A 20,423-nucleotide genomic window follows, 5' to 3' on the forward strand; every position below is an offset into this window, starting at 1 on the left:
AGAAGGTGTGCACATCAAACCTACCAGATCATAGCATTCCAGATGACTTTTTTCCTGTTCTTAAGTGGTTCACACAGATTACAATGTAAAGATGTTAGGCTCATAGGTTTATAATTCCCTGGATCATTCCTAGAAATGTTAAAATAGGGGGTAGAGCACTTGGTGCCATTCAGTCCTCCAGAACAGTTGCTGTTTCTAATGAGATTATCAACGTTAGTTAGCAATTCATACCGCAGTTAAGCATTTGGTGGCAGTATGATTTTAAACTAGCATAACTAACTGGTCCTACCTCCCTAGCAGCTGTTCATTCCTGCCCCTTTTTGTCCCTGCAAGTGCACTAGAAAAAGAACATAGTCCTATGATAAGCAAGGGACAAACCTCGATGAAAGAGTTTTTCATTTTCTTGTGAGGTGGTTCTTCAGCTAGTTAATTCATCAGGTTCACTTCAAACACGTGTACATGCTGCTTTCTCAGCTATGCTGGCAGGTATAGTTGGCTCTCTGAGCTTCATGTAGAATTTTTCTACATGGATCTTATGGCCTGTCTGTTATTAAGTGCTGGCCCGCCTCGCCTACTTGGCCCACTCTTTTCTAGGCAGTTTGATTCACTGCTTTTTCCTGTTCCACAGCCTTTCTGTAAGGACTGTTACATTGTATTTAGGTATTCCACTTGTCCTGTTTCTTTGCTTAGCCTTCTGTTAGCTGGGTTTGCCCCAACATTAACAGGTTCCAAAACAGTATTTTTAATTTTGAAAGCACTGAATTAGAAATATCTCTGCCCTTGCAAGGTTCTTTTTGAAAGAAAGCTCAACCTGGCCCACTTCTATGCTTTTGCACTTAGAATGGCAGCGTTGTGAAGATGAGGGAGTTTTTCTACTGAGGGCAGCAGCACAAACTGCTTGCTCCTCGCTCCATTTGAAGTGTGCTCGAGAAAGGAGATTTCAGGAGCGCTTTGCCTGCAGTGTTGAGGTCTACGGTTTGCTCTGGCGATGTGACTCGGGCCCTCCGCTGTCTGCTGCGGGAAGTCAGGAGTGAGTCCCGTGACAGCCCTGTCTGCTATTGAAGTAGGGGACTGAACAGGAAATGCGCAGAGCCCAGCCCAGCCGGTTGTCCTGCGCCTGCTCTCTCTGCTTCTGAGTTCCTTCTTGCTTGTGGCAGTAGCTGTGCAGGTTGTAGCCACAGGAGTTGGATGATAATGGTCTCCTGGATTATTTGTTAACTTTAGATGCATAAATACTAGAGGACTAACAAACTGTATGCAAGCCAGAGTATGTATCAACACCATACACGCTACTGAGAAAAGCCTTCCTGATTATAAGGGTTTGAAGGGGATTTCCAAGCTTTTAAACTGTGGAGGAAATATTTAAACCCTTCAGGCATGCCAACAAATAGTTTTAAGAGTGCTCTAATATTTACAAGATACCTTTTTAAAAAAAAAATAAAAATAAAAAGGGCTAGATTTCAGTTCAACAGCTGAATTTTACTTCTCACGCTGTAATGCTGCTTCCTGCGTTTTTCTTCTCATACTGAGAAACACTGCCAAAACCAGAGCAACCCCCCGTCACTGGATATCTAATGAAGCTGCTGAAGAGTGAATGTTTTCACTTCTCCAAAATTGCTCTTACAATCTTGAAATAAAAACACCCTCTTTGATACTTAGGATAGACTTGCATAATATTTAAAATGCAGTATAACGTTTTGTTAATTAGAATTTATGCTTTCCTTGCACTTAAGTATATTGCCATTTGCTCTGTAGAGGGGCAGCACTGGTTTTTGTTTGTAAAAGCTTAGAAAGTTGTGAATGCTTCTGGAAACTATAGATTAATAATAGTAGTTTTGCACTTTTTAATCAAAATGTACTTGTAGGGTCTCCCCACTGTTCATGTGATGTTAGTAGTTTTTGCTAGAATTTTTTTTTTAATTCCATGTGTTGGCATAAACATGATGCCTTTTTTTAATACTCAAAGTCCTTTATGGATTTGCTCACAGCATCTTCGTATGCTATGTCACTTTGTGTTCCTCTGGCATTTATTTCTGTGGAAATTTGGGGTTGTTGAAGAATTGCAAGACCATGATTTTTGTTAGTTGCCCATATGTTTTCTGCTTAGACCTAAAACACTTGAGCAGAAAAGTGCTGTAATCTAAGCTTTCTCTGATCTGAAATGTCATACTCTTAGATCTGTTACGTATGTTAAAATGATGTCAAAAATGCTCATTTAAATTGTTCCCATTGCCCTTATCATAAGAGATGCTTATTATGTTTTTGTTTTGTTTTCAGTTGTAATGTTTATTTCTATGGTATTACATTTGGAATGGTAAATACTAATGGTTAATTCCTCCCCTCCTTATTCTTATCATGCTTTTGAGGCTTGTAGCCTGTGTGCACAGCTATTAAAATAGTTTCCTAAATATATTTCTGTCTATAAATGTATTACAGAAATTGAAATAGATTAATACTCTTACAGAAAAGTCCTATTTTCAGATTCATCACAACTGCTATTTCAAACATTATTGTTGTAAAACTGGCAGACTATATCATTTTGAAATCTGAGGTAACACCTGTTTTGTTGTGTTTTATTTTATATATAAAATGAGTGCTGTAAAATAGCAGCCCTGTTTTCTTTTGTTTGATTGTTTCTTCTTCTAAACAACGTTTCCTCCAACAACTCCTACTTTTTGAAAAACAACCTCCACCTCTTGTTTTGCTGCAACACCTCAGCTTGAGAGACCACCTAAAATCTCATGAAATGTATTTTCACGATCCAAGTGAGTTAGCATAGTCAGTGCTGCCTGAAGGGAACGGTGATCCCAGTGATCTGGGACTGGTCCCCTGTGAGCAGCCCCCTTCGCACTCCTTGAACCGTCTGTTCTGTGCTACGACCTGAACCGGGGAGCAGGTGCAGGCTGCTATGCTGGGTCTGTCCATGTTGGGTCTGTTCTTAATCCACTTCAGTCTTTACCTGTGAACGCAGTGGGAGGGAAGGCGCAAAGTTAGGAATGAGTGGTTAGGGGAAGGGAGAAAATAGAGACACCTCTTTCTATGGCAGCACCAGTTCATACCAGTGTAAAATGACAGCAAAATGCAGCGTGAGGCATCCAGCTGGTGTGGGGTACCGAAAGAGTGAGAGTCTGTGTTGTGCTTTTGCTGAGATATGAATGGGCTTGAGCCGCTCACGTGCCAGTGGTTAAACAAAAAAAAATGTTTTAAATGTCTTTACTTCTTCATGTCAGGATAAATTCCGTATGGATGTTATTGCCAGCCCTTAATACCAAATTGATTTAGTCAGTGCAGTGTCCATTTGCAGAGATGAGTCCTCTTAGAAGGGGCAGTGAATCATTTCTAACGATCGCGTAGTTGGCATTCCCCTATTTTCCCAGCTAGCCAATGAATGGAAGGAGTTATTTCTTTTTTCAGTTCTCTTTTCTTTTGCACTCAGTGTAAAGTAGGGTATCGGTGGAACCTCCCGTGAGTGCTGCTCTTCACGTTCCATGTATTTCTGCAATACTGAGGCATGTGCTTTCACTACGCGGGCTTCTGTGAGGGTCTTGCAAGAGTGTGCTAGAGGTGCTGTATAGTTTGTTGCAAAATTTTTCTGTAGCTCCTTAAGAAGATCACATAAATAAGCGACACTGGGTATGTACTTAAGTTTTGTCCCTTCAGCTGCTGTCTCTGAAGCAGGCTTGAGCAGCCTTCCCAATCCTGAAGTAATGAACTTTTCCTCAGAAGCATTATGAGACCAACCCAGGCAGGGCAAGTTAGAAGTCAGTATAACGTTTACTGCATTTGTTTCAGTGCTTTTAGGTGCAGAGAGCGAGCTCTTGTGCTTCTTGTTGCCCTGTTGTAGGGATTCATCAGAAGTGCCACTTGCTGTGTTCAGCGGAAAACTTTCCTCTAAGTGTTCTTTATTACATACCTATTTTTTTAATTTCTTGTGTTCGTTAGCTAACTGGCTGGCAAACACATTGGTGTATGTAGATTCCACCGTGAATTGTTGGTTTGAAGATGGGAAGCTGGTTTGAATAGCTCACTTCTTGCCTGAAGCAACCTTGATGTCACAGTGGCAGTACATTGATGATCACTGCATCTACCTTCTCATGATCGGCTCTAGCCTAGCTGCAACTGTGCTCTGCTTAATTTACTGCTTGTAAAGAACATCTTCCCTTCCTTCTTACACATGGCTAGTTAAGGGGAATATCTTTAGAGAATTGTGGGTGAGTCATCTGTTTATTACTGTAGTTGTATGGATTTTGTCCAGACCCTACTTACAAGTCCTGATCTTTGTCGTCCTTCAAATGGTATGCTTTCTTTCTCATAGAGTAAGTCTATTTGCATATTTGAATAACAGTTTGTACTACACCTGGATGACATAGCCAGCCACTTGTTCCCGTGGCTCTCCCCTTTCCTTCTCTGTGCCCAGAGATGATGGGAAATGTGGTGACTCAGAAAGTCTCCCTTAGAAGATCCAGGTCGCCTCCCCTATGTGGTGGTTTTTTGTGTGAGTTCATTTTTTCTCGCCCAGGAAAGGAGCAGTCCTGTACGTTGCTGGGGAAATGAGTATGGAGAGGAGAAAATGAACACACTCTTGGGGAATTTTAGCTTGTCTAGGCTTTTCACTGGAGTCTTCTGTATTCAGTGACATAATTTAAACTTGGGCATTTGTCTTCTGCACTGATTCTGCTGCTAACTGCACCTCCCCCAGTGTGGATAACTGTGGCCTATGGCAGCAGACCTTGTTTTCTCCTTCTCTTCCTACTGTATCGCCCACTTTATTGGTAGTGGGACAAAAACAACTGAGCAGATTTGGGAGGCTGGCAGTGGCATGCTGTTAGGCAGCTACTGAGACTGGAGTGGGAAATGTGGCCAGGAGACAGCAGGGGAAGGTGGGTGAGCAAAGGAAAGACATTGAAAAGGCTGTAGCTTTTCAAAAACGCTGCTCCAAGAGGAAGTGCAGAGAGCATGGGTGCTGCTGAGCCCATCATGCTGCCTCTCAGTGGGACCCTCCTGCTGCTCCTGCCCTGCTGAGGGGAGTGAGGGAGCAGAGCCACGGGTGGGCTGGGGTGGGCACTGACCCCCAAGCTCCTCTGCGCCCCAGCTTTTGTGCTGTAGGTTTCCTCCGCAAGGCAATCTACTTTGCCTGCCAGGGAAAACCCACCCCTTTAAGAAACCGTTCTGTAGTTATTGTCACTTGAAATAAAGTACCCCTTTAAAAATTCTTCATTAAATGTTTGTTTTGTATTGAGCTAAGCCCTTAAAGACAGGATTACATGGATACCATACTTTCTAAAAGTGTCTCCTTGACTATAATAACTGTTACCTCAGATAACGCTGGCATTATGAAAGTAACACTCTTTTGGAGTGTTTACTATGTATTTTCGTCTACTTCCACCTTCTTTCATCTTTTCCGTTCTTATTTGTTTTCCTCTTTCAAAACTCTCCTCTTCTACCTTCTTTCAGTCTGGGAGTGTTGTCTGTCTATCGTTAATTTCAAAGAGCCGTCCGGAGTTGCAGCCGCGGCGGGCCGCTGAACGGCGCCCGCATGACAGTCAGGAACTGGGGTGGGGGGGCACGGGGGTGGTTTGCGGTTCGGTTTCTACCCCCGCTCCTCCACCCCAGCCTTTGCTAGGAACTTCTCTTCTGTGTCTTGGTTTTCCTATCCACCGGATGGCGATGGGGGTATTTATTCATCGATATAAAACTTATTGAGATCTTGTGTGTGTGTGTGCAAGGGGGGTCGCATCACAAGTGTCAGCAATTTGCTTGTTCCCCTGCTTTTTTTATGCTTTCTCAATAATCATGCTTATGTAAGTATGAAGCAGTAAAGATCACGGAAAAGCCAATTTATTTTGGTGCTGCGGTGTCCTGTGTTCATGGCAGTACGCTTTTGACCAGCATAGCTCAGTTCACTTGGAATTTATACGAGAAACCTTAGCATCTAAGTGAGACAAGACGGCCTCACTGGCTTGGTTTGTACTCTTCATGTAAGTGACCCTTTTTCTAGTATAATTTATAATAAACACTGTGACCAAATTTAAAGTTAGTGATCACTTTTTATTGCCTGACGGCAGTATGTTTTTTGGACAAATAGAACTTTCACTCCTTCCTCTGAGGAAGAATTGTGTGTACCGTCCAGGCTTTTGTTGTGGTGGGAGAGGGGCAGGGGGAAGTGCTCTTCTTTGGACTTACGTATTGCTATATAGTTACGTGAGAGAAGGCAAGATTAGAAAAATCCTTCATGCGTTCTCAGCATGAGGCGTGAAATTTGCAGTTGTTTTAGCAATGCAAGCATCTGCTAAAAAACCTAACAATTACAATTTTATATTCTCTTCTGCTCATATGGGGTCTCAGGCCTAAAGCAATCATGGTTTTCCTTCTGTTGGGAAAATTCGATGAATCTTGTTTGCTCAGTCACTGCATCATGTTTATGACCTAGTGACAAAGTTCGTCATTTTGCTAGGCTTAACGATTTGTGTGTTTCTCACAGATGGAAGACTGCATTGATAAATAAATTCTTTAAATATAGTGCTATAATCTAGTAACTGATATTTAAAGACTTCACAATTCTTAGGGAAACTAAATATGATGCTTATTTTGCATTTGGAGATGTTAGAGATGGCAGCAGTGTCACAGCCTCCTGGTAGGTAAAGTTGCTTCTTATTTAAAAAAAAAAAAAAAAGTGTGTTTTGCAGCTGCCATATAGCAATGACTGCGGTTTTTATTTTTATAAAAAATTGTAATTCAGATTATAATTTTGAAAACCTGCATGACTGTAAAGTTTATTCTTTTTTTGCTTTCTTTTTCCTGTTGTAACAGAATTTCAAAATCATTTTGAAAATAGCTACTGTAAGATTTAAGGCTGTTAAAGATACTTGCTTGCTGTTGTTTTATCTTCACTTCTACATTTACTAAGAAATGTAACCAACGAATGAAAAGTGAGAGATTTTAGGTTTAATTTCCTTTGTAATAAAACTGAATGAAGTGAATGAAATCTGTTTCTGTTAAACTCGATGTATTCCTCCTTTTTAATTTCACTTTATTTTATTTTTTCAGGAATTTGAAGCCTTTCAGACGTTTGTGGAAAATCGCCTTCCCTTTGATATTGTTATTGATGGTCTCAATGTTTCTCACATAAAACCCAGGAAGATGCAGTGTGAAAATGTAAGTGCTGGTTAAATATTCATTAAGAGTTTTGCATATACTTAGGCTGACTGTAAAACAATTAGTCCCTCGTTGTTACTTACTCTCTTGAGAAGCTGATCAAACATTTCTGTGGCACCCATTACAGTGAAGTTCAAAGATTTATCTAGACTTTACAAACAAAAAATGATGGCTGGGAAAATGATTGTTCTTACGCGTTGACTGTATTAACAATATAAAACCGTACTTAAATTTTCCCATCTAGGAAATGCTTATACTTACAGCTAAGTTACTACCAATAATTATGCCAAAATAATGGATCAAACGTGTCGCTAGTTTTGAAATGAAAATTATTTCTTACTGGAATAACACACTTACTGTTATGATGAACATTATGAGTTTATATATGTTATCATAATAATTATGATTTTGGAGAACAGAACAAATTACTCTATTCAGTCTAGTATAGTTATGCTGGTAAGTTTTCTCCTTAAGATAACCCTTGAGTTAGTTCAAACCACATCCTGTGCAAGTTTTAACTTTATTTCACTTCCTATTGTCTTAAGCATTTGAGCCGTGTTCTTAACAGGGCAGTGCAGACTGACTTCAGTTTTTTCTACTTGGTGATTTTAGTAGAATAATCCTGCTTCTTTACTGATAACTATTTTTAAGAGTTCTTGGTGCTCTCTTTTAGCATTTCTCCATTTCTCTAAGAAATGATTTAGAGGTTTTTTTGGTCTGTGCTTGCTTTTTTTTTTTTCTCGTCAAGCAAATTAAGTATGAGGCAATAAGTAATTGAAGTGTGAGGGGAAAAAAGAAAGTAGCTGCTAACATATCTTCTAAAGCTATACTTTAAAAGTTCAAGCCCTTGAAAGTAAAACTAAGTTACAAATGAGCTTGATAATGAAGGAAGTAATTTACTTCTAGCAATTACAAGAAATACTTTTTTCTTCTAAGAACTACTTTAAAGCTATCCCTGAGAGACAGTAGGTACGTTCATATATGGAGATGAAAGCAGCTGAGGTAGAGAGGTTGGATAAACTTGCTGGAAGATACTTGTTTGCGAGCTGCAGTGAAGTTTCATGAGATAGTGGCTCATGAAGGGCGTGCTCTCCTTAGTATGAAAATAGAAAAGGAAGTTTACAAGTTGTTTGCGTGGGATCATGGGGGAAGTGTTGATTATCTGGAAAAATCTCAGGCAGTGTGCAGTGGCACAATATTTTAAGAACTATAGAGACAGATTTATGCTGCCGAAGACAGGGAGGAGAAATGAACTGTTGGTAGGTTGACATCGTTCCTTGCACAGCTGTTCCAGTGTGGAACTCTGGACTGGGTCCTGAAGGTTCGGTAAAAGCTGGAGGTAGTAGAAGAAAGAGCCAGCCTGGTTTTGCAGTGTAATTATAGCTGATTCCTTTTCAGAGATCTTAACAGGAGGTGATAGCATGTTCAGCAGCATAAACTGCCTTTGATTTCCTTCTTAGCTTCTGCTGTATTGGAGGGGCTTTAGGATTTGTGATGCCAGGGAGCACCACAAGGGCAGTGTGGAGGCATCAGCTTTCTATTTAGATGGTTTTGTATTGATACAGGTCAGATCTCTCATGTATCCCGGGTATTTATGGATTGGGAGGATAACGTCTGTTGTTCCTTCCTACGCAATAGATCAATAACTCAAGTCCACCCCATCATCCAGAGAAAGAGTCACTTAGCTAAAACTACTAGTTCTGCAAGCTATGTTGCTATTAATTCATATAGCATCTTGCCATGCACACCAGAACTATAAATCAGTGGAGCTCCTGCCAGCTACTCCTTTTGCTGCCCCTATCATCTAGATCCTGTTTTCGAGAGTGTTGAGCCATTAAGTAAGGTGGGCTAAACGTGCCCATTGCTTCTGCTGTGCTTTGTACCTGTAGACGTTTACTGGCCAAACAGTACCTTCTTCAGCATGAGAAGCGTATACTCGCACTCTGAGCAACAAGAGTACTTCTTCGCTTCTTCAGCCTCCTGAAAGAAATACTCTCCTAGGCATGTGCACTACTAAATATTTTGTCCTGTGCTGAACTTGTTTCACTGAGATACTTTAATATTATTCTTTGTGATAGATAACTTTATACATGATTACAGTATTAACTCAGTTTACTGCTTTTATCCAGTTGGAAACATTGCTTAAACATAAGATCATGCTGGATGCTATTTAATCATGTTTTCTTTCTTCACAATTCCAAATTTCCTGTATTTTAACACGTCAGGGAAGGATTATACCTCTGCTCTTACATCTGATACTTCTGGCAAGTATATATTCTTGTTTTCGTATTATGTTTTCCAAGACATTGCTTAAAAAAAATCCCAACAACCAAAACCAAAAGAAAAAGCACCCCTTTTTTCTGTTTCTGAACTTTTCCCTTCCGATGAGGGAAGGCCTCAGGAACCCATGCATGCGTTGCTTTTCTGGTTACCGTCGTTGCTGTCAAGTAGTCCCCCACGTGTGAATTCTGACTTCTCTGAACACTAGACACTGCCCTTTGAGGATTAAACCCTGCCACAAAAACATCCTCTTTGGATGGAGACTGCCGTCCTCACGGCAGAGGCAGCCAGATGGAAAACGTGGAGTGGGGCATTTGTAGCCTAGCATATTAAACTGTTCAAGATTCATAGGGAAACAAAGTGCAGACCTGGGGGGAATGAAGAGGAGAAATAAATGCAAATGAATCAGAGAAATTAGAGGCAGAATGTGAAGGCTAGAAAAAGCGAACAGTGAAGGCTGCTGAAGTCAAGCTGTCTGTCTAGGCGGAGACGGCCCGTTTTGAAGAGGGGCATGCTGTGACTCCACAGTGACCTCTTCTGTAGGGCTTGGGAAACAACAGTAGACGCTCCGAAGAACGCGTGTCAAAAGCTGGCCCTGCCCTATGTGTTTTACTTGTCAAAAAGCTAAAGTATTTCAAGTTTCCAGGTGGGAGTCCGTCTTCAATATTTCAAAGGTTCATTACAGCAGCTGTTAGACCTGTGTGGAATACTGTTTTCTAAAAGTTTCTGTTGCAGTCTGTTATTAATGTACAGTAATGGTTTAAACACCAAATGAGTTTGTTGCTCTCCATTTATGACTGTAAGCGTTACTATGTGTGAATTGTTAGCTTTTTTGACCATGTTTCTTATTTTGCCATTCTCCTTAAATCACATAAGCCATTGTTAAAAATCGGAGATGGTTAAGGTTTATACAGCAATAATATGATAACTGTAATGCATTCTAGTCTTTATTTAAACTTAAAAGAAAATATTGTTCCACTTTGATTTCACTCTAGAAATTGTAACTTTTTTGTTGAAGAAGAACTCTAGCTGCTTTTAATCACATAACTAAAATAAGAAAACATTGATAAAAGGCTACTCTCTTTTTCAAACAGTCTGTGTTTCAAAAATTTCAAAAAATCTGTGATTCCACTTAGGCATTCTGTAGGTGTCTTGGGAAGTGGCTGGGTTGCGTGGGTAAGGCAGGAGGGGAAGGGAGGGGAAAAGAACAGAAGTGGAAGGAATGGCTGTTACTCATTTGATTCCAGAAGTATTATGAAATTTTGGAAAACTGTGTGACCTGAAGGTAGCCCCAGGCAACTTCGGTCCTCATAGCCAGCACTTACTTAGCAGAGCATAATGCATCTTAGTGACTTGGAAGACTTAAAGGGAATATTCTGTGGTAATTTCTGTAGCATATGACACTGTTAACAAAGTTGTAATTACGATCCACTTTTTCGCTAGGTTAATTTCAAGCTAATCTATTTCCTGGTACAAGTCACTATGTGCTGCATCAACACTAAGCTTGATATAAAAAAGGAGGTAGCATGAAGGTGGGAACAAGCATTTTTGAGGGCTAGGGAATAGTGTGATCATGTATTTTGAAGGCGCTGCCCACTTAGCGTCTATAAAATTGCGACACTGGATATTAGCAAGCACTTGACCACTTGCTGCTTCGGTACATCATTTTAAATTAGACATTAAAATTGATTCCCAATTAAAAGACATAGAAAGGAAATTATATCTGCTATATACTCCAAACAATAAAAACAAACTCCTATAAAACGTGAAATTGAGTCTTATCTTTTTGCAATTTTTTGTGCATTATATTCTGCTTCTTTTTAAAGCTGCACGTAACATGTATTTGCCTCGATGAATCAGTCACTGTTTGTACTGCAAACATAGTAGTTTGTAAACTTAGCTCTCCTTGCAGTTTGACTAAGCAAAGTTGATTCAGGCTGAATCATGACTTCGAGCTAATCCTTCCCTCCAGAGATATGTGCTGAGATAAATCCTGAGCCAGCACAATGATGTTTGGTACTCTCTGTCCTCTGCTGCCGTTAACTCCCTGCAGGCCCCCACCTTTCATCTTGTGAAGGTCAAGAGAGGGAAATTCCAAACACAAGTTGCTGTAACACAAACTGTTACAGAGTTCTTAAATGTATTTTTCCTGTTTATCAACATTTTCTGTAGAAGTATTCCTTGGAAGGGAGGTGAATCTTAAGTGTAAGTGAGGATGTCTAGGCTCTGGAGCATCTTGCTTTGCTTGTGGGAAGGAGTGAAGGAACTGGGATGCGCTGTTCTCCCGCTGTCCCTAGATGGTAAAGGGCCTTTTGGGGGGTGGGAAGGGGAGATGTAGGGGTGGGTGGGTGTGTTTGGTGGGGGGCATGATCAACAAGTACCATTTAGAGAGTAAAATAAAACAGGGTAAAATAATGCACTGTTTTTAATTTACATTGAGATTGCTCTATTGTGATTGAGATATGCAGCCAGCTCCTTTCTTAGCTGCGCCCAGCTGGTCTTGGATGTAACTGAAAATCTATTTTGAATGTGTGTTGAGGTGGATTAAAGCTAACTCACAGTTCTCTTCTGCAGTTTGACATCGTACAGCTAGCTCAGCCCTAACTTTCCTCTCTAATCTCTCTATTAAACACAAACCTTTGAAAGATTGGTAAAATAGTTCCAGATTGAATTCCTTAGGGCTGATACTGCACAGAAGAATAGTTTTTGCTCTTGGCTGGTAGTTCAAAGTGGTTGCTCCCGAGCTTAATCAGCATTTCTATAAATGGAATACACAGGTTCATATAATTCCCGTGTAAATTATGGTAGGCCTGTACGACAGCTGACGAAGCCAGATCCCTGGCCTTTCCGTCCCAGTCTGGTGGCAGCGGTTGGCATGCCACCTCCTGCCACGCACGTCCTACTGCGCACCTCCCTCCTGCCCACAGCAGTGGGCTGCCCTGCAGCAAAGCCACCAAACCTGCCCTCCTGCACCTCCTGCATGGGCTACCACAAAAGGCCAGCCCGTGCCTGCTGCTGTTGAGGGTGCCCTGTGACAGGCAGAAGGTAGGATATGCCTTGCAGCCGTTCTGTCTCTTCTGGGGGAAAGATCTTTTTGAAAGGAAGCTGCTGTGTGGAGAGGGGAGCCACATTAAATTCTGATTTTGACCAAATGAATTGTGGAGTTATGAATATCATAGTAATCCTGTGTGAAAAGGTTATTGCATTTTGTGTTTTAATATGTTAAATGTTTTTACAAAGGTATTCATTGGGGGGATTCAAAGGTTGAAACTGTAACATTATGGTGTTAGCTATTTTAGTGGTTCTGTACTAGAGTTATTCCTGGACTCCTGCCTATTTTAGCAGTATGGGAATGAGTAGGTAGAGGGTGGTTGCAGCCTTGAAGGGAAAGCTGGGAGCGGGAAGAAAATTTCATTGGTGTGGGGGAGGAGGCAGAGTGTAGGATGCTAGTCTACAGGAAAACGGTGGATGCTCTCGTTCAGTTTTAGAAAAAACCGAACTCTGTGGCCACAGAATTGAAGAACTGTAATGAATTATGCTTTGTAAACTCAGCCAGGAACCGTTGTTTTGATTTGCCTTTTATTCACGTTTTCAAGGCTCTCTCTGCAACTATAAAGACAAAAATAACGGTCTTCAAATACAGAAAGTTTTTTTAAAAAGGGGGGTGGGGAGCAGAGCACTTATGAGCTACCATTCTTTTGGGTAAGCAACCCCATTCAATTTTGAGGCATAGTTTTGTTTCTTTGAACTCTCTTTTCTTGTGCCTGTAAGCACCCTATGATTTTTGAAAAAGGGGGAGAGGAAATTTTTCGGCAGTTATATTATTTGGGGAAATAGCAAAATTTATCTCTCCAAGTCTAGCTTATTAAAAATTATCTTGAGGCCACAAAATAACACAGAGAAAGTAACACCTGTGCATGCATGTATAGCTGACAAATACAAGTACAAATATGCTCAGGTTTTCATATGGCAATTTTTCCCAGTTCTCAAAGTGCGTCCCTTTCTGTGCAACTTGCACACAAGAGATCAACTGGACAATTAGTGAGGCAGCAATACTTGATACAAAACATGAGCTCTAATGTATAAGCTGTCCTGCAAAGCAAACAGCTATTAATAAATTTGACCCAAATCAAGTCATGCATGGAAAATAGTTGTTTTTTCTTGTTTGACTCATTTGGCAGCATCTGTCATTTGTTCAAGTACTTTACTGTCCTTAAATGAAACAGGAATTAAGTAGATCCATGAGTCATTCTCTATTCAGAATCAATACATCCAATGAAGGTCTTATTTGTCATCCTGTGGCAGTTCATCAGTTTTTCCTCCCGCTGACTTTGTCTTGCCACTCAACAAAGCATGCTTGTCCATTTGCTCCCCAGCCTTTTCCATCTCTCTTTTCTATCTTCTAATGATAGTCCAAGTTTACATTTCCAATATAACTAATCATTTGTCCTGTTGCTCAAGAACGGAAAGATTTCTATCTTTGCGACATCTGTTTCATTCTTTAAAACTGTGCTTTTGTTTCCTTTACATATTGCGCAAATCACAAAGATTTGTGGTGGTTTCACTAAAAATCACCTTCAGCCTGTATGTGACGTGATCATCAGTTGATTTGCACACAGAATACCTTTTCCGATGTTCATGCCCTATATTAGAAGAGAAGGAGCTCAAGGACGAAGAGGTGCCTGCGAAGCTTCACCTCTTTCTAGTGTTGGAGATGTGAGACTGGAGCATTCAGCATTGCATTCGTTTCTCATCCGTTCATTCCTGGAGTTTCTTGAATGTCTTAGCTGATGAGTTGAGTAAATTTGTTCTGCTAACCCGCATACAAGCGATAGATACTGATAGGCTAAAATCTCTTCCCTCCCCCCACATAATGGGGCTGTCCTAAAATAGAATACATCAAATTCAAAAATTTTGGTCTCGCCAGATTTAGAGGAAGAGCAAGGCTGTTAAGCTTAGGAGAGGTGAAGGAGGTGGACTTGTTTGCCTCTGAAACCAAGGGGAAGGGCCTGGCCTGCTGGTCTTCACTCTCTCCTCACAGCTCTCTGAAAAGGTGTGATACGAAAACCTAAAAGGTTTTACTTTGTGGCTAGAAGGGAAATAGAAGAGCATTTAATATGCTCTGCTTCATCTAATAATATACAGTTTTAACCCCCCTAAATGGAAGGTTTATGGGACATGAGTGTGTCAGCCATTCTGGAAATACTCCTGCAGCTGCTAGGGCATCTGCGCTTCCGCTGCAGAAGTGTGCGCGTCGACTGCACACCTTGAACAATGGAATGCATGCACGCTTTCCGTGAGACTTTGCTCCAATATCCCTTCCTCCTCAGCAGCATTGGGAGGGGGGGAGTAGGAGGTAATTAGGACTTATTAAGAAGGGAAATGCAGAGTCACACTGGTGCTATCTCAGTACTAGGAGACTTAGGATTCCCTGACTAGGGACTAGGAAACTAGGATTCCCTGACTAAATTAAATTCCTCAAGAGTCTACTGTAAGTGACTATTTTTCTTTTCAGAGATAGCCAGTCTGACTTTGCATTTCCTGGTGAGCAGAATAAAGCAGCAGAAACTGAGCGGGTAAAAAAAATCTGAGTAGCAGGCATTTTGACAACCTGTCTCTGTTGTTTTCCTCTAAAGTCAGGAACTTCCCAGTGTTGCCTGCCCTTAATGTTTGTTACTTCTTTTATTGGCTGTAAGTCTGAATAAAAAATGTGATTAACGATCCATATAGGTTTCTCTCTGCTATTTATCGTTTCAGCCTTTGTATTTGGCAATAGCAGTAAATCAAATCTTAAGATAAGTACAGGAAACCTGAGCACTCCTTTTTATGAAGGGAATTACATCATATCTTTCTTAATGAGTTCTGTTATGTCAGTAGGAAAATAAGCTTGAAATTCAACAGGGCAGAATGAACATGCTGTGATTCATGTCTGAGTGAACTTCAACTCCAGCAACAGGTCGTTGTTGCTTGCTGTGTAGTATAGTGGAGTCCTTCTGAAATATGGACAATGAAGGTGTCATCTGAATTGAATGAGTTTCAGTCTTGCTGTTTTCACTTCTCCCTTAGTCAGAAGCGAAGAGATGAACTTTCTTTAGGCAGCAAGGCTGATTTACCTAATTATGGAACTGTTGTCAGTGTGGCAATAAGAGGTTCTGGACCTCAAAATCTGAAACTTTGTCTTTAGGGAAAGGAAATTCTCCATATGGAGAAGTGCTATGAAGGTGTGGGAAGCAGACCAGAAAATGTAAAGGTTGGACTATTATAGGCCAATTCTGTGTAAGAATAAATGTTAGATTTGAGCCTGAGAAATGTTATTTTTGGAGTCATCTTAAAGGTAATATAGATAAAATCCTCTGAACAATGATTGCATCCATTCATGTACATCTGGATTTATTTAGATATTTTGAAAAGTAATCAATTGGCTTTTACAATCTGGTATACTATTTTAGTAGAAGTGAAAAAAGAAATATTTGGAAAGTATTATCTTCAGGACAAAGGTACAATGAAACAAATCTAAATTGCATTTGGATTTGTTTACAAAATTATGAACTCCTTAATTTTTTGCACAGCAGGTTATTTGCAGAGATATGGGATAGTGGCATGCCAATTAATAATCCAGTGACCCATTAGGCTACATATGTTATCTTACGTCTCTGACATTCTGCTTGTGGTGCAAAAATGGAAGAGACGTATTTATGCATAGGTAACTAAACGTATTTAAATTGAGGTTATAAAATTATTATAACCTCATGATTATAACCTTTAGTGAAGTTTAAAACCAAAGTTAAAGTAAACTTTGGGATTTTTTCTCTTAAACTCTTTTCCCTTAAAAAAAGAGAAGTCAAGTAGAATTATCTACAGCTTTTAATCTAAATCCATTCATAAACGGATTGTTTCATGTTGCCTGGAACAAGGAAGTCATTTGCTAACTCCCATTTGAATCTAGAAGACCAGCTTCACCAGATTAAGATTCCTTGCTGTAAATATGATCACTCTGGCATTGTTCTTGCTTAAAACCAATGCATAAGAATTCATATTTCAAACTTTTTTTTACTTATTTTATGTAAGGATATGTTCTGTGTTTGTGTGGCTTATCCAAAAAAAAATAGTGGGGGGAAAGGGAAGAGGGCAGAAAAATAAAAATGAAATGGTCCGCAGACTAATTCAGACTTACCTCTATCTTTGGTGTCACTCTAGCTTAAACTGGATTAGATTTATATGTTTAAGAAGGTGGGCTAATATAAAGGAGGAGACCTCTTTCATTTTCAGGTACAGATGCATATATATCTCTGTGTGCTTTTGTTTGTTTTAAACCCTCTGTTAGATAATTGTGTGTGATTTCCTCTCTGCTTCTCGTTCTGAGAAATGACACACATTCCTTATTTGCGCTTTCCTGCTAACTTGCCATTTTATAGACCTTGTAGAATAAGTACTATACGTATTTTTTCATAAATCATCTGGAATAAAAAAGATGCACAACTGTGCAAGGTGAGAGTGTGTGTGTTTTGGGAGGTTTTTTGTTGGTTGGTTTGTTTGTTTTTAAACTATGCTACCTATATTCCTTTCTTGGTAGGGTCTTTGCTTTACCTGGATGTATATGACGATAATAAGGGCTACTGTTAGGCTAAAGAGTAAGCCCCTGAAATGGGACTCCAGAGAGTAGCATTTTATTCTGTGACTGTTGATCTCCTGTTTGACTGTGAGCAACTCAGTCTGAAGTATTCTGGTCTTGCAGGCTACTTGTAGGTAATTTCACTAGCCAAAGTATTCTGTGTATTTCCCCCTCCACCCCTTTTAAATTTCTTATGGAATCAAAATTCCTAATAGATTTTTTTTTTCTTATTTAAGTGTAAGAGGTAAGATGAATGTAAGTGATTTTAATTAAAGTTGAAAATTAATTGTACATCAGAAAGGCACCAGCAAGGTAATGAGAGTCTGGGGGTGCTAGTGCTGTGATTTGTTGCAGCGCCCTGTGGCTGGTATGAGGTGCACGTCTGCTGTGGTTAGACAGCAGTGGCAGCAGGGAACCGTGACTTGGCACCCTCCCTCTAACTCACCCACCTCCCCGCTCCCTCCGATGCAGCTGAAACGTGGGCTGGAATGGTACAAAATGTGAAATATCTGGAGGCCTTGCATCTGTGTCTATTAATGATTATAATCAGCCTTGACTTATCCATACAAAATATAATTAAGCTATATTATCATACATACTAGGAGTTGTCAATGACTTTGTTGCTAGGTATCATGTGAGGATGAGGAGTAATATAGTGAGAGTGGCGGTACTGAGAACAGAGTAAGAGAACTATAACTGCCTTTGCTGCTGCTGTTCTTCAGATTTTCAGAAAAAACCCACCACCCCAGCTAATTTCTAGTGCAGGCAGCACCGATCTACACGGGCTCTTACTCTGTCATGCAGAACGCACTCTTTAAAACATGGGGACGACTTGGGACTGCTTCTACTAGGAGAAGTCTCAGCAACATGACCCAAACTGAAGTAAACTGCAGAGGAGATCTAGAGTTATAGGATCACCTAAAAGTGAGCCCTGTGTCTGCAGGGTTGCCTCATCTGCACGTAGGGCTAGTGCTGCAGGTGAATGGCTGCCGCCATGGGGGCGATGCTTTACACCTGGGGACAGGCGTGACCTACACACAGGCAACTTTGGCACTTGCAGGAACTCTCTAAACACTTTCCTTATTTGCTTCTTAACCTCATATCCCATGTTACTTACATGATTTTACAACTTTTTATCTTCTAGCTTTTTAGAAATGTGTATACTTTTAGATTTGCTGACTTGCATTTTTCTAAATGATAGAGGAGGAACTGGAAGCATAAAACTGTACATGTGTATTTACTTATCTGTCAAGGTGCTATGACTCCATGGCACTAACTTCTGTACAACAACAGAACTCCTCATTCCCCATCCTTCGAGAAAGTTACCTCCTCAAGATTTTAAAAAAGATAGACTTGCTTTCATTGAAAACTGTTATATGAAGAAACACCCCTGTGAAGCATTGTTTGCATTATAAAGATATCTTTGTATCATCAGCAAATAAAAACCTGTGTTCCCTATTCTAAAAATACTCTTCTCTAAGCTCCCCAAAATAGCATTTTAAGTCACTTTGGATGCTTAATCTCTGGTACTGTACTTACTGACCTGCCTCATATTATTAGGAAATCTGCTAATCTACTTCTTAGTGAGGAAATTATCTTTCAAATCATTAACATATTTCATACTAATCCTTTCAGCTTATCTACTCTTTTTTCCTTTTCTACTCACAGACATGCACTGGTAATGCTGTTTCCTCCTAATTTATTATTCATCAGTCTGTTCTTTAATGATCTGAGTGTTTTCAGACTTCTAACTGTAAATGTGCATCCGAGTTATAGTGAGTCAGGTGTGTCAGAAGCTAAAAAGTGTTATCCAAATTATGTGAACATAGTCTATTTTCCAACTAATTCCATAGTTGTATTAACTGATACTTATTGGCTTCTGATTAATTTCTCCAAATCATTTGTCATATTTTTGACTTCTGCATTGTCCTATTCTTGCACAATTTTTCCTGTAGTGACTGCTGAAATGACCTGTGCTTTTGTCATTGTTTGCGATACCCACTTGTCTTTTACATAGATCAGGAAATACTAGTCACGCTTATTTCTGTCCTCACCATTGTCCAGCATTCATTCGTGTATCTGCTCCTTTTTACATAGTAAGAGGGATGTGAGAGGGTAGTTATAGGGCTGAACTAAACAGTGTTGATGATGTTAATTTACCCTGTGCGTTTTTAGGACTAGTTATCCTAGGCTTATCTAGTGTTATTATAACAGTGCTTTCAGCATCTAAAATCACTCATGTTTACCTGTGGTATCCCTGTACAGTGTTGCACTGCGCTATGTAAATCCATTTATGCATCATGGCCTAAGTCTCAATAGCTAAAGGAAGTAGTTTAAAATAAAAGAACTGAAGGCTTTTGGTGTAGTAAATTGTCACTGATACGTACGTATCTTCATACCTTTGTGCCTTGAAGAGTTAAAAGTTCCATCTTTCTGCTGGATTGGAATCCTCAGCTGGGCTTTCAGAAGTATGTATGCCAGAGGAAAGAGATTTCCTTTTTCCCCATCCTGCTCTCTTATTTCTGCAAGCCCATTCACTCCCTGCCAACTTAGCTAAAATGAGCAGTAATATGACAAATGCAGAGTTTTAACGCTTAACCAATAAACTCGATTTCGTTGGTTGAAAACAAAATACTACTGAAAACGTAATTATTTCGTACACTTGAGCACTGATGTTTTGTCCTGGGTGCTCCAGAGAGGGTCGTGTGGCCATGCAGAAATGGACAACAGGAGGGAAAGATGCAACAAAATGCTTTAGATGTGCTGGTATAGTTAAATACAAGCAGTTGTAAACTCTGATGCTGAGTTCTAAGATAAAATTTTCCTTAAAAAAGAGATCCTTTTATGAAATAGTTGGTGGATGGTTATTTGGCTTCTGTTGTATGAGCCTTTGTGGTGGTTATTTTTTAATGTTTTCAAGCTTATCTCTCTGACTGCAGGAGCAAAACATTATTAAGCAGAAAAACACTATCATATAACCACTTGTTCCCAGGAGGTGAAGCTTTTAGACAAAAGCCAAATATCATACATAATTAATTTGTAGGAGCTGACAACATCATCAGTTTGTTGAATTGCAGTATCTTATCTCCTGAGTTGGAGAAAAATACTTAAGATGAATACTGGCCTGACCAGTGTTTAGCTTTTGAGTAGTGCAGAGTGTTATCAATAAACTTATATTAAAAGCATTGAAATAAGTTAGCTCTTGTGAATTGCAGCCCCTGTGGGGGGCTTTCAGACCTTCACTGCCTAGGTTCTCCAGGCAGAGATGTTGGCTGCAGTGTTATTTACAGTAAAGTAGCACAAGCTTGCAGGGTTGTACAATTGGAGTAGACAAGTGTGTTAGGCAAAATAATGCTGACCCGTAGTTTACAGAATC

The 20,423-nt window shown here is 40.0% G+C and overlaps 1 protein-coding gene across 3 annotated transcripts in view; it reads left to right on the forward strand.

Annotated features, from left to right (window-relative positions):
* Positions 1–20,423, forward strand: part of PRORP (protein only RNase P catalytic subunit) — a 61,688-nt gene that overhangs the window by 20,881 nt on the left and 20,384 nt on the right. For 2 of the 3 annotated variants that reach the window (XM_068946439.1, XM_068946441.1), the window contains exon 5: positions 7,048–7,155. In XM_068946439.1, the coding sequence (XP_068802540.1) occupies positions 7,048–7,155 (108 nt within the window). Of the gene's footprint in view, positions 1–7,047; positions 7,156–9,380; positions 9,420–20,423 lie in introns of all 3 variants that reach the window. The other variant, XM_068946438.1, reaches the window with a different exon arrangement.

The sequence above is a fragment of the Struthio camelus genome, chromosome 5, assembly GCF_040807025.1.
Source record: "Struthio camelus isolate bStrCam1 chromosome 5, bStrCam1.hap1, whole genome shotgun sequence".
Lineage (NCBI taxonomy): Eukaryota > Metazoa > Chordata > Aves > Struthioniformes > Struthionidae > Struthio > Struthio camelus.